At 40.7% G+C, this 14,752-nt stretch overlaps 1 protein-coding gene across 3 annotated transcripts in view; it reads right to left on the reverse strand.

Moving 5' to 3' along the window:
• Positions 1–2,303: 2,303 nt before the first annotated feature.
• ccdc50a (coiled-coil domain containing 50a) overlaps positions 2,304–14,752 on the reverse strand; it is a 154,722-nt gene continuing 142,273 nt past the window's right edge. For 2 of the 3 annotated variants that reach the window (XM_041212160.1, XM_041212124.1), the window contains 2 exons: positions 4,840–4,894; positions 3,467–3,487 (listed from right to left, as the gene is read on the reverse strand). In XM_041212160.1, the coding sequence (XP_041068094.1) occupies positions 3,484–3,487; positions 4,840–4,894 (59 nt within the window). In that variant the 3' untranslated portion in view covers positions 3,467–3,483. Of the gene's footprint in view, positions 3,421–3,466; positions 3,488–4,839; positions 4,895–14,752 lie in introns of those variants that run through there. The other variant, XM_041212132.1, reaches the window with a different exon arrangement.

The raw sequence follows: 14,752 nt of genomic DNA on the forward strand, positions 1-14,752 counted from the left end.
TCGCTGGTGCTTTAAGGTGTCTGCTGTAGGTTATCCACGTCTCCGAAGTATAGAGAATCATGGGGATCACTGCTGTCCGGGAAACCAGGGCCTCAGTCTTGGGTTTGAGATCCTAGTCCTCAAATACTCTCTTCCTCAGTCCACTGGCATATTGGATCACACCATTGATCTTAGTCGCCAAGGGGAGGCGTTTTGCTGTGGGAGCTGATTTGAATATGTCCTTCATTTTCTGGGTGTTTAGTGATAGGCCCACTTTCTCATATGCTTCAGAGAAGGAGGCGACAATGACGTGGAGCTCAGTTTCTGAGTGAGAGCATCATGTGTAGCTCTATGACTCTATGGAGTGGTTTGCTTTTGGATTGAGGACAGAGTAGGTTGAAATATTTCCCGTGTATTTTGTAGATTATCTCCATGCCTGTGTGTAATTAGCTGAAGCTGAATTGCAGTTCGCTGCTGTTTGGAGTCATACCTAGTAAAAGGGAAGATGGTTGTGGTTGTTGGAGGTCAATCATCTCAGCTCCAGGACATCACTGCAGGAGTTCCTCAGGGCAGTGTCCTCGGCCCGACCATCTTCAGCTGCTTCATCAATGGCCTTCCCTCCATCATAAGGTCAGAAATGAACATATGAACATATGAACTAGGAGCAGGAGTAGGCCTCTCTGCCCTTCAAACCTGCTCCACCATTCAATAAGATCATGGCTGATCTGACTGTAACCTCCCACCTAACCCTAACAACCTATCCCCCCATTGTTTATCAAGAATCTATCTAGCTCTGCCTTGAAAATATTCAAAGATTCTGCTTCCACTGCCTTTTGAGGAAGAGAGTTCCAAAGACTAGGAGAAAGCTTTTTTTCTGATCTCGGTCTTAAATGAGTGACCCCTTATTTTGAAGCAGTGACCCCTAGTCCTAGATTCTCCAACAAGAGGGAACATTCTCTCCACATCCACCCTGTCAAGACCCCTGAGGATCTTGTATGTTTTAATTAAATCACCTCTTACTTTTCTAAACTCCAGTGGATACAAGCCTAACCTGTCCAACCTTTCCCCATAAGATAACCCACCCATTCCTGGTATTAGATTAGTAAACCTTCTCTGAACTGCCTCGAATGCATTTACATCCTTCCTTAAATAAGGAGACCAATACTATACGCAGTACTCCGGATGCAAAATACCTGTTTAGTTCATCTGCCATCTCCTTATTTTCTCTTATTAATTTCCCAGGCTCACTTTCTATAGGAAAAATGCTCACTTTGTTAACCCTTTTCTTACTTAAATACCTATAGAAACTCTTACTATCCTTCTTTATATTTCTAGCTAGCTTTCTCTCCTACTCTAATTTTTCCCTCTTTACTCATTGTTTTGTCATTCTTTGCTGTTCTTTATATTCTTTCCAATCTTCTGACCTGCCACCTGTCTTTGTGCAATTATATGCTTTTTCTTGAAGTTTGGTAATGTCTTTTACCTTTTTAATTAACCACGGATGGTGGGCCCTCCCCTTGGAATGTTCCTTTCTTGTTGGAATGTATCAATTCTGTGTCTTCTGAAATGTCCCTTTAAATGTCCACCACTGCATCTCTATTGACCTATCCCTTAACCTCATTTCCCATTTCACTTTAGCCAGCTCTGCTTTCATTTCCACATAATTGCCCTTATTTAAGTTTAAAATACTTGGACCCACACTTCTCTCCCTCAAACTGAATGTAAAATTCAATCATATTATGATCACTGCTACCTAGGGACACCTTCACTATGAGGTTATCAATTAATCCTATCTCATTGCACAATACCAGGTCTAGTATAGACTGCACTCTAGTTGGCTCCAGAATGTGTTGTTCTGAGAAACCATCCCAAAAACATGCTATGAACTCTTCGTCTATGCTACCTTTACCCATCTGATTTATCCAGTCTATATGTAGATTAAAATCCCCATGATTGTTGCTCTATCTTTCTGACACGCTTCTATTATTTCTTCCTTCATACTCTGTCCTATCATTGTTACAACCACAGCTGGTGTCATATGCCAGATCGCAGAGGGAAACCTATTTTACTGATCAAAAACCTTTTGTTTATGAATTTTGAAAATGAGGAGGAAAAGCTACTGACCCCAAAAGCATAGAACTCAAGTAACGCCTTTAGGGGGGTTAAACATTAAAAGGTTTATTAAAAAGAAAGAGAAAGTTAAGCACTTAAAATTACAGTTACAAAGTTAAAACAATCTTACAGAACAACCCCCCCCCACAAAAACCCATTTGGCCAAAACACACAAGTAAACTATTTTCTTGGCAGCAATTCTCTCATAGATTCTAACTATAAAACTTCAGTAATGTTACCCAAGACAAAGAATTGTTGTTGTTTTAATAAAGGTATACCACATGATTCCTCAAACACCTCCATCCAGGTGTGGAAATCCAAAGAAAGTTTCAGAAACAGGCTGATTTCCAAAAACAAAGATTTTGCTGGCTTGAAATTGGATGGCTACTTCAAATTCACAACTTTCACACCTCCTCAGCACACATTTCCTGGTCTCAGGAAATTACTCCACACAGTTAACCCCAACTCGGCTACACATCTTTCCTTAAATATCTTTTTTCCCTTTCACCTCAAATTCCATTGTCCTCAAACACCCCTTTGAAATTCAATAGCTGAAAAACCAAGTCTCCACTTATCTCATAATGCAAATTTTAAATCTAACCTATTTACTTGTAAATCCAACCTCACCATAACCTCTCATTACAAACGCATGAACATAACCCCTTTATCCTTCTATCTCTCAGTTCTCACAGACAAGCTATCTTTATTAACCTCCCCCAGTTTAATTAATCATGGACACACACAACCTTCTTTATAGAATGCCGCCATGAAAATGTTTTTTTTTTAAATCCATCATCACAACATGTAGTTACAATTAGGGGGCCTGTATATCACTCCCACAAGTGACTTCTTGCCTTTATCATTCCTCATCTCAACCCAAACTGCTTCTACACCCTGGTTGCCTGAACTTAGTACATCCCTCTCTAATGTGCTAATGCCACCATTAATTAGCAGTGCCCACCCCTCCACCTTTTCCTAGTTTCCTGTCTTTCCTAAAAGTCATGTACCTTCAACATTCAGGTCCCAAACTATATCATTCTGCAAATATATTTCTGTAGTGGCTATCAGTTTTTTTTTAACCAGAAAAATATGCTTTATTAGTTCACCAGCGGACCAATAGATTCCATCAGCTTCAAGTTGCAAATAGAATAGTAGAAACATAGCCAGTCAGACATCAGCATCTGTGGGAGTCAATATTCCAGGGTGACGCTGCTTCCAAGGTACAAATCACTGCATGGTATTCCATTATGGTCATCACTGCACCATTTTGGATGCAACCAAACTAACCATCTTGTTAGAAATCTCCCATTCAACTTCTGCATGCATCACCTACAACAGGGACACGACATCAGAAATGACCAATCTGGAAGATTAACCGTCATCTTTGAAGGTTTACCTGGAAGAGTTAATGCCGCATATTGTACATTTGCATTATCAGTTCATCTGTTTTGTTTCGAATGCTGCATGCATTCCAATACAGAACCTTTAGTTTTGTTTTTTTACTACTTTTGTAACCTCTGGCTGTGACTACTGCTTTACTCTTAGATGTGTTCTCTCTATCCCTTCCTGTCATGCTCTGTTTATCATTTCGCATAATAATACCTTTCTCTTTTGCCTTGTGTCTACTCTTTGATTTACCGCATTTCCCAAATTTGATCCCTTGCCCCCCCTATTTAATTTGAAACCTTCCCAACTTCACTTGTTATGCGACTCACTAGAATATCAGTCCCAGCAAAGTTCGGGTGTAGACTGTCGCAATGGTACAGATCCCTCTTTCCCTAGTACTGGTGCCAGTGCCCCATGAACCAGAACCCACTTCTCCATGCAGTCATTTCTCTAACATTATTTGCCCTTTGCCAATTTGTATGTGGCTCATGTAATGACCCAGAAATTATTGCCTTTCAGGTTCTGCTTTTTAATTCCGTGCCTAGCTCATCATACTGTCAATGCAGAACCTCTTCCCTAGTTATACCTATGTTGTTGGTACCTACATGGATCACAACAGCTAGATCCACCCCCTCCCACTGCAAGTTCCTCTCAAGTCCTGAGCAGATGTCATGGCCCCTGGCATCAGGGAGGCAACACAGCCGTCTGGACATTCACTCTTTCCTGCAGAGAACGGTGTCAGTCCTCCTCACTATAATGTCCCCTACTACAACTACATTCCTTTTTGGTACCCCCCCCGAATGGCTTCCTGTACCATGGTGCCATGGTCAGTTTGCTCATCGACCCTCCAGCCCCCACTCTCATCCAAACAAGCTGAGAGAACCTCAAACCCATTGGGCAGTTGCAAAGACTGAGGCTCCTCCACTTCTGCCCTCTGGATCCCCTCTCCTGCCTCACTCACAGTCACACCCTCCTGTCCCTGACCACTGACCCAATCACAAGACCCTGTCCTAAGTGGTGTGACTGTCTCCTGGTATAAAGTATCCAGGTAACTTTCCCCCTCCCTGATGTGTCGCAGTGTCTGCAGCTCAGCCTCCAGCTCAATGACTCTCAGTCGAAGTTGCTCAAGCCGCAAACACTTACTGCAGACGTGTTTGCCCTGGGTCACAATGTTATCCAGGAGCTCCTACATGCTGCAGCCTTGACTCATCACCTGTCCTGCCATCCTTAATGTGTTTTAATTAATTACTTAATTATGTTATTCATTTATTTATTTTCTCTTTTTTAGTATGTTTTATTAACCTTACTACCAATTTGAATTCTTTTTAAACCTTAGTAATAGAAGACACCATAATCACTTACCAGTTGCTCACCAAACAGCTGGCTTCTTCCCCTGTTGTCGAACAAGAATCAATCCCTATAGAACAAAGGAAGAGCTATTGTGATGGGGGATTCATTGGTTAGGGGAACAGGCAGGTGTTTCTGTGGCCATGTACATGACTCCAGGATGGTATGTTGCCTCCCTGGTGCCAGGGTCAAGGATGTCACGGAGCAGCTGCAGGACATTCTTCTGGGGGAGGGTGAACAGCCAGAGGTTGTGGCTCACATTGGTACCAGTGACGTAGCTAGGAAGTGGGATGTGGTCCTGCAATCAGAATTTGGGGAGTTAGGTAGAAAATTAGCGAGCAGGGTCTCAAATGTAGTAACCTCCGAATTATTCCCAGTACCACATGCCAGTGAGTACAGAAATAGGAAGATAAGTCAGATGAATGTTTGGTTGGAAAGATGATGCAGGAGGGAGGGTTTTAGATTCCTGGGACACTGGGACTGGCTCGGCGGGGAGATGACACCTGTACAATCCGCACAGGTTGCACCTGAACAGAGTTGGGACTGAGTTCCTTGTGAGGTGTTTTGCTAGTGCTGTTGGGAGGGCTTTAAACTATCTTAGCAGGGGTGTGGGAACCGAGACAAAATATTGGAGAGGAATACCAGGGTGTACAAAATAATTGGAGGGACAGATAGCACTAGTATAGAGAATAGTAAGTTAATAGGTGAAGTTGAGTTAGGGAGAAAGTAACAAAATCTAAATCAGGGTTACTATGCATGTATGTGAATGCACGGAGTATAGTAAATAAGATTGGGGAGCTACAGGCGCAGATTGCCATGTGGAAATATGATGTTGTTGTGATAACAGAGACCTGGCCTAGGGAAGGGCAGAACTGGGTGTTAAATATTCTCGGGTACAAGGTGTTCAGAAAAGATATGAATTGAAGGAAAGGAGAAGGGGTGGCTGTATTGGTTAAGGAGAGCATTGCAGTGCTGGAGAAAGGGGATGTTCCAGAGGGTTCAGGACAGAGTCAATTTGGCTAAAGCTAAGGAACAAAAAGGATGCAATTACATTGCTTGGTGTAGTCTATAAACCACCAAATAGTAGAAGGACATAGAAGAACAAATCTGCAGGGAAATTACAGAGATGCAGCATTATAGAGTAGTTATAATGGGGGACTTTAATTACCCGAATGTAGACTGGGACAGGGGTAGTGTAAAGGGTGGAGAGGGGCAAAAGTTCCCAGATTGTGTTCAGGAGAATTTTTTACATCAGTATGTGTCCAATCCAACAAGAAAAGATGCACAGTTTGACCTGGTTCTTGAAAATGAGGTGGGCCAAGTAGATCAAGTGTCAGTGGAGAAACATTTAGCAGGCACTGATCATTGTATTGTAAGTTTTAGGATATGATAGAAAAAGACGATAGGCAATCCAGAGTAATAATAATTAATTGGACAAGAGCCGATTTCGACGGGGCAAAAACGGAGCTGGGCCAGATAGACTGGAATGAAAGATCGGCAGGAAAAACTGTAGCTGAACAACGGGCTACCTTCAAAAAAGAATGGGTTCTGGCACATTCCAGGTATATTCCACTGAAAGGGGAAGGTAGAGCAAACAAACCCAGAACTCCCTGGATGAAAAAGATAAAGAAGAAAAAGTGCACTTATGACAGGTGTCAGGTCGAAAATACAATTGAGAACCAAGAGGAATACAGAAGGTTCAGAGGGGAGGTGAAAAAACATATTAGAGAAGTGAAGAGGGATTCTGAGAAAAGTCTGGCAGCCAACAAAGTCTTCTGCAGGCATATAAATAGGATAAGGTGGTAAAAGGAGGAGTAGGGCTGATTAGGGAGCTAAAAGGGAATTTACACACGGACAAAGGGGCCATGGCTGAATATTAAATGAACACTTTGCATCTGTCTTTACCAAGGAGGCAGATCTACCCAGACCACAGTGACAGACAAGGAAACTGCCACTAGAAGTGTTGAAAATTGATAAGGAAGAAGCATTGGATAGACTGTCAGTACTTAAAGTTGACAAGGCACCAAGACTGGACGAGATTCACCTAAGGATATTGAAGGAAGTGACAGTAGAAATTGCAGGGGCACTGGCCATAATCTTTCAGTCATCCCTAGACTCACGGGAGGTGCCAGAGGATTAGAGAATTGCAAATATTATGCCCTTGTTCAAAAGAGGTTGTAAGGGTTGTTCTGACACAGCAGTTGGTAAATGCTGAGTTGTTTAAATCCCAGAGGGAAACTGGAATAACTGTCATAACCTATATTTTCAATTGGTATGTTTGAGACGCCACTCTCAATTCAGACAAAACCACCAAGCCTCAAGAGGTTATTTATATAAACTAAATTAAACATTTATTAATTTAAGAAGAAATTAAACACATACACATGCCTACAAATTACTATCATAATAACTTTTAAACAAATCCCCAAATGAATCACACCTGGGTAAACCTTCACCAAGGCAACAATAATCCATAAATTTAAACAGACACCAGGCAAAGCACAGAGATAAAAACAAAAAAACTGTGGATGCTGGATATCCAAAACAAAAACAGAATTACCTGGAAAAACTCAGCAGGTCTGGCAGCATCGGCGGAGAAGAAAAGAGTTGACGTTTCGAGTCCTCATGACCCTTCAACAGAACAGGCAAAGCACATTTGACCTTATAAATTCAAAATTAGGCCCCTTGCAAGTTGTTCCTTTGCAGACACAGTTGTAGGGCTTACAGGCTGCTCGATCTTACATGCCTCTGACCTGCACAAACAAAACTCCTTTCTGTTATATCTAGCCTTCCCTCTGAAAGTAACTCCTCATTGTATCACTAGGTCTTTGAACTCCACATCTTCTAACAATAAAACCTCTTTCATAGCATTAATTGTATTAGTAATATAAATGCTTTACTTAGTGTCTCATAGCTAGGTGCAAGATTTTACTCCCTTCTTTTGAATGGTTTATTAAACAAATACAAATATACTCTTTACCTTCTCGTCTTATGTTTATCTAATTAACATCTCAAAACTACTAAACATCAATACACTCAGACTAGCTGGCTTTAATCCAATTAAGCCACACACATGCACCCACAGACACAGGCCCTACTACAAGCCCAATTTAAAAATAATTTCCAATATTACATACATTAATATCTTCATGACATCCCCCTCCCTATCAAAAAATGAACCATCATAATTTTAAAAGACGGCTTCATTTTAATAACCCATCTCACACTGTCTCCTATACTTATTACACTATTACATTACCAGATGCATGTATTAACATAACAATATATATATATGCACAAGTTCTTGGTATCAACAGAAATCACTCCAGTCAGTGTTCAAGTGTTTTGTAAAATGTTCAATTTTCCTTTAAGCTTCAAACTCTTGATAATGCATCTGCGAACAGGTTTTTTCTACCAGCAACATGTATAATACGTAGATTAAATGGTTGTAATAATAAACTCCACCTGAACTTTTACACTTTTGACTCAAAATTTGTCCAAAAGCTTCAAAGGATTGGGGTCTGTATAAACAATTGTTTCTGATGAATTGTTTGCAACATAAATTTCAAAATGCTGCAATGCTAACACCAAACAAAAGTCTCTTTTCTGATCGTTGAATATCCTCTCTGTTGTACATTCAGCTTCTGTGAAATGTACCCTATCGGTTTCTCAGTTCCAGTGTCATCTTCTTGTAACAGTACAGCCCCAATGCCTATATCGCTTGCACCAATGGATAACTTGAATTGTTTGGCATAATTGGGTACTGCCAAAACTGGTGTCATTGTCAATACAGTTTTCAAACTGTCAAATACTTTCTGACACTCCTGTGTCCATTGAAATGTTTTGTTCTTTTTTATTAGTTCAGTCAGTGAAGCAACCGCTTGGCTAAAATTTGGTACAAGTTTCTGGTAAAACCCAGTTATGCCCAGAAATCTCAAAACTTCTCAGCCTTGACTTTCGCATCTCTTAGATCCACCTTACCATGTCCAGTGGTGTGGCCTAGATAGGTAACTTGCACTTTTGCAAATTCACTTTTAGCCAAGTTCATCACCAAATTAGCTCCTTGTAATCGAGAAAGTAATTCTTCCAGATGCTGTAAATGCTCCTTCCACATAGGACTGAAAACTATCAGATCGTCAATATAAACAGCACAATTGCTCAGACCTGCAATTGCTTTGTTTATCAGTCTTTGAAATGTCACAGGTACATTCTTCATACCAAATGGCATGACTTTAAACTAATATAGTCCACTTGGCATCACAAAAGTCAATTTCTCCTTTGTTCTCTCTGACAACGGTACTTGCCAATATCCTTTTAGCAAATCATGTATGGGATATGAATCCACTTTTGTCACCACATTCACTTTTCAATAGTCCCCACACAGTCTTTGTGTTCCATCCGGTTTCGGTACCAGTACAATAGGTGAACTCCAGTTACTGCAACTAGACTCAATTATATCATTTTCAATCATGGATTTAATTTATTTCTGTACTTGTGATAACTTTGCCGGATTTAATCTATAAGGACATTTCCTTATTGAAGGTGAAACCTGTACAGAGACGTAATGTAAAGCTACACGTGTCTTTCCCAACTTATTCCCACAAATAGGTTTGTGTGACTGTAATAGCTTTTCCAAATCACTTTAACACTTGTTTGGAAGGTAACTCAATATTTCATTTAAATTTTCAAGCACCCCCTCGTTATCCAATTCAATTAGAGGAAAATCAATGTCAGAGTCCTGCACTTCTACCTGTTTCATATTATTCACCATCACTAATATTGCTTTTTGTTCCCCTTCCCTGTCAAAGTACTTTTTAAGCATATTTACATGACTGGTTTCTTCTACCTGGAGTAATTATTAAATAATTTACTTCACTCAATTTCTTTTCAATCCTGTAAGGCCCACTAAATCTTACATTTAATGAATCACCTAGTACTGGTAACATAATTAGCACTTCCTCTCCAGAAACAAAACTGCGGGCTTTAGCTTTCTTATTTGCGTTTATTCCATCACGTGCTGTGATATCTTTAAATGTTCCCTAGCCAACTCAATCTTTCCCTGAAATTTGATACGTAATCCAGGAGAATGGTTTCTGAATCTTGACCCACCAATTTCTCATGAATCAATTTCAGTTGTCCCCTTGCTTCATGACCATAAACTAGTTCAAAAGGGCTAAAACCAGTCGATGTATTAGGAGCATTTCTAATAGCAAATAACAAGAATGGAATTCCCTCATCTCAATCCTGTGGATAATCCTGACAGTATGCCCTCATCATGGTTTTTAAAGTTTGATGCCACTTTCCAAAGCTCCTTGTGACTCCGGATGGTAAGCTGTAGACTGAAACTGTTTTATCCCCAAACTGTTCATTACTTCCTTAAATAGCTGTGACATAAAATTTGAACCCCGACCTGATTATACTTCCTTAGGTAAACCACATCTTGTAAAAGATTTAATTAACATAAGATAGTCATTAGACCTCAGCTGGATTATTATGTACAGTTCTGGGCACCATATTATAGGAAGGATGTGAACACGTTGGAGAGAGTGCAGTAACGGTTTACAAGAATGGTTCCAGGGATGAGAAACTTCAGCTATGAGGATAGATTGGAGAGGTTGGGACTGTTCTTCTTGAAGCAGAGAAGGCTGAGAGGAGATTTGATAGAGATGTTCAAAATCATGAGGGGGCTGGACAGAGTAGATAGGGAGAAACTGTTCCCACTCATAAAAGGTGAAGAATAAGGGCACAGATTTTAAAGTGATTTGCAAAAGAAGCAAATGTGATGTGAGAAAAAGTTTCCTCACACAGTGAGTGGTTCAGGTCTGGAATGCACCGCCTGGAAGTGTGGTGGAGGCATCCAAGAAGGCATTAGATGATTATTTGACAATCCATGAATAATATTTTTTTCTGACTTTAATTGTTACTTAGCCAAGTTTTTTTAATATCTGATACCCTGCAGAATTTTGCTGAGTTTTTTTGCATGCTTTGGGGGATTGTGTGTGTGTTATTTTTGAATTAGTGGCAGTTGGACATATTTGTACATTTTAAACTTTTTGTTAATTTTGGCATTTTTACCTGAATTTTAACAATAAAGCTACCCCTTTCCTTACTTAAGGAACTTGGCTGGCTTATTTCTTGCACCAAGCTGTACCAAGTTAAATATGTATAAAATTGGCAATATCACCTCGCTTTCAAATTCAAATCCGTTATCACCAACTGAGGAGTGGGAGTGGCAGAGGAGTCAATCAGCCCTGTTAAACCAGTCATAACACTGTGCAGCAAAATTAGGTAACATTCAGGTATGTCACTGTCACAGAACTATCATAATGTTATTGAAGGATATTGTAAAGTAGGCTTGTGTGTGTGTGTGTGTGTGTGTGTGTGTGTGTGTTTGTGTGTGTGTATGGTTCTGTCAGTTTGGCTGATATAATTAAATTAGAGACAGATAGACGGCACAATTAAAATTATCAAAAGAAGTTAGGTGCAAAAAGGCCATTTGAAATGCTAATAAGTGAGCTAGAGTAAAGTCTCAGCAGCTAGGGTGTGAATGTAATTTGCATTTTAAGATAAGTGGAGAGGTGTTTGGTTTTCAAAGCAACATGGTAGAATGTTTGCAACTAACAAGATAAATAAGGCAGGTTATTACATTGATTTTTCCAAAGTGTTGACCATGATGACAACATTTTTATATTATGGGAAAAGTAAATTCCAAAGACATGGGGGAGCAATGGTGTTTACAGATTAAAGAAGAAGGAATATAGTTAAAGATAGGTGGAAGGCAGTGTGTGGTTGCCATGTAATATTTGAAAGGCACACAGTGTGAACCAGAATTGGGGAAAAGCCTCTAGGCACTTTGCAGAAGTCTGATGTTCCAGTTGTGTTAAAAACCTTTGGAATTCCACTGTCGAGTGCGTGCTTGTGGTAACCTTGCTGGACTGTTGCTATAAATTTAAAATCTATTTCGGACTGTTGCCTTAAAAGGGGGCGTGTAGTTCGGAGTCTGGTTAACTAGAAATTTTGGGAATTGTTATAATATTAAGTAACTGTGTAATTGTAATCTCTAATGTCTTAGTGGGCTCATTACTTCTGAATTCAGTGCACAAATCTTCTCATAATAAATACAAATTGCAAAACCATTGTGATAGCGTGGCCAAGTTTCCCTTGTGGATTTGGTCAACCTGGCAAATACCACCTGCCATATTGTAACAGTCATGAGTAACGTTCAAACCACACAAGTTCCAGGCAATGACTATCTCCAACAAGAGAGAATCAAACCATCTCCCCTGACATTCAGTGGCAATATCATTGCTTAATTATTTATTTGTCACAAGATGCAGGCGTCGCTGGTTAGGCCAGCAATTATTACCCATATCTAATTGCCCTGAGAGAAGGTAGCGGTGAGCTACCTTCTTGAACTGCTGCAGTCCATGTAGTGTATGAACACCCACAGTACTGTTAGGAAGGGAATTCCAGGATTTTACCTTGCAACAATGAAGGAACGGTGATATATTTCCAAGTCAGGATGGTGAGTGACTTGGAGGGGAACTTGCAGGTGGTGGTGTTCCCATCTATCTGCTGCCCTTGTCTTTCTAGGTGATAGAGGTCACAGGTTTGGAAAGTGCTGTTGAAGGAGACTTGGTGAGTTGCTGCAATGTATCTTGTAGATGGTAGACACTGCTGCTACTGTGCATCTGTGGTGGAGGGAGTGAATGTTGGAGATGGTGGATGGAGTACCAATCAATCAAGCTGCTTTGACCTGGATGGTGTCTTGAGTCTTACTGGGGCTGCACTCATCCAGGCAAGTGGAGAGTATTCCATCACATTCTTGACTTGTGCCTCGTAGATGGTGAACATGCTTTAGGGAGTCAGGAAGTGAGTTACCTGCTGCAGAATTCCAGCCTCTGATCCTGTCTTGTAGCCACAGTATTTATATGGCTAGTCCAGTTCAGGTTCTGGTTAATGGTAACTCCCAGAATGTTGATAGTGGGGGATTCAGTGATGGTAATGCCATTGAATGTTAAGGGGAGATGGTTGGATTTTTCTCTTGTTGGAGCTGGTCATTACCTGGCACCTGTGTGGCACGAATGTTATTTGCCACCTATCAGCCCAAGCCTGACTGTTGTCCAGGTCTTGCTGCATATCTACATATCTGATTCAGTATCGGAGGAGTCGTGATTGGGACTGAACGTTGTGCAATTGTTAGGAACTAGAGAGCTTAGCTAAGTAATATTTGTATTTGTGGCTATTAGGAATGAGTTTTAACTTCAAGTTTAATTTGTATTGCATGTTTAATTTGTATTTTGTGTTATAAAAGGAGGAACTTGAGTTTTTGTTTCACGTTTAAAGATGCCTGCATCACAATGAGGTTTCGTGACTCTTGAAGGGGAGTTAAAACAAACACAAGGTAGTAAAAACTGGGCTGTTGCCTAGAAACAAGGAGGTCTACACAGGGACACAGAGAAACTGAAAGCAGTTTGAGTTCAGTTGGTGATTATGCTGTAAGGTGGAGGAAGCAGGTTAAGTCTCTCTCTAGCTGGATATACTAGCAGATTGCTGAGGTAAATTAGTCTAAGAATCTTAGAGGAGTTGCTCTAAAGTTAAAGTAACCAAGTTAGTCCTGGATTTCAAGGGAGATTCCAAGTTGTCAGGAGTCTACTGGGAGAGGGAACTGCAGGGAGCAGGTCCTAAAAGAAAAAGAGAAAGGTCAAGAAGTCCTTTAAGTTAAATCAAAGGAAAAAGACAGGAATCTGGAACAAGATCCTGTTCAGTGGAAGTGAAAACAAGGAGCAAAGGGGAAGGCTCCAAGCTTAAAGACAGAAACCTACTTGACATAGACTTAAAGCAAAATAGGCTTGCGCAAAACCAGAAGGTCCAAGAAGGCAGCCATAGGTCTGTAACACTTTACTTTGGGCGTGTGAAGCAGTCATTTTCTGTTGGCATGGCTGAGTCTGAGAGAGAGAGTTAGCGGAAGGCAACAGTTGAAAGCAGGTGTCAATCCAGGGGAGAGAAACATTGGAAAAAGAGTTCAAAACCCTGGAAGTGGACCCTTGTGGAAGGTGTTATGATACAAGCTGAGGTTACCTCTGGACAAGCCATGTCCCAGAGTGGTACCAGCTTGATAGATCCTAACTTTTATTTGTTTATTTAGATATATGGAGATTGGCTGCTGAACAGAGTCACAGGAGTCAGTTGATGAACTTTTGACAAAAGAACAAAACATTTATTCAAAAAGAAAAGATGAACTATATTACATTACTCCTTCACCCACAACTAGACCTTTGGCAGATATATACAGATTTGTAAGGATAACACAAGTTACAAAAGTTATCTTACCCTTTTACTATTCACAGTAAATACACAGTACATGTAAACAAATAGGCACCCTGTGGTCAGACACACCACACCCTGAAACCAAGTAACAGAAACCACCTCATCCAGATGCTATGGATCTCTTCTCAACTCGACCCAGATGCTTGACACACCATGAGCCAACCAGACTTACTCCATCTTTCACACGAGGACAGTGGGGACTGTGTACTTACTGTGAACATTAAAGTATAAGATAGCTTTTGTAAGTTGCCATTTTCAGTGTTTCTTCCAAGTGGTGTTCAACACGGAGGAGCACTGATTCATCAGCTGAGGGAGGGCGGTACGTTATAATGAGCAGGAGGTTTCCCTGCCCATGTTTGACCTGATGCCATGAGTCTTCATGGGGTCTGGAGTTGATGTTGACATCTCCCAGGACAACTCCCTCCCGACTGTATAACGCTGTGTTGTTATCTCTGCTGGGTCTGTCCTGGACATACCCAGGGATGGTGATGGTAGTGTTTGGGGTATTGTCTGTAAGGTATGATTCCATGAGGATGACTATGTCAGGCTGTTGCTTGACTAGTCTGTGAGACAGCTCTCCCAATTTTGGCACAGGTCC

This window comes from Carcharodon carcharias, chromosome 2 (assembly GCF_017639515.1).
Source record: "Carcharodon carcharias isolate sCarCar2 chromosome 2, sCarCar2.pri, whole genome shotgun sequence".
Taxonomy (NCBI): domain Eukaryota; kingdom Metazoa; phylum Chordata; class Chondrichthyes; order Lamniformes; family Lamnidae; genus Carcharodon; species Carcharodon carcharias.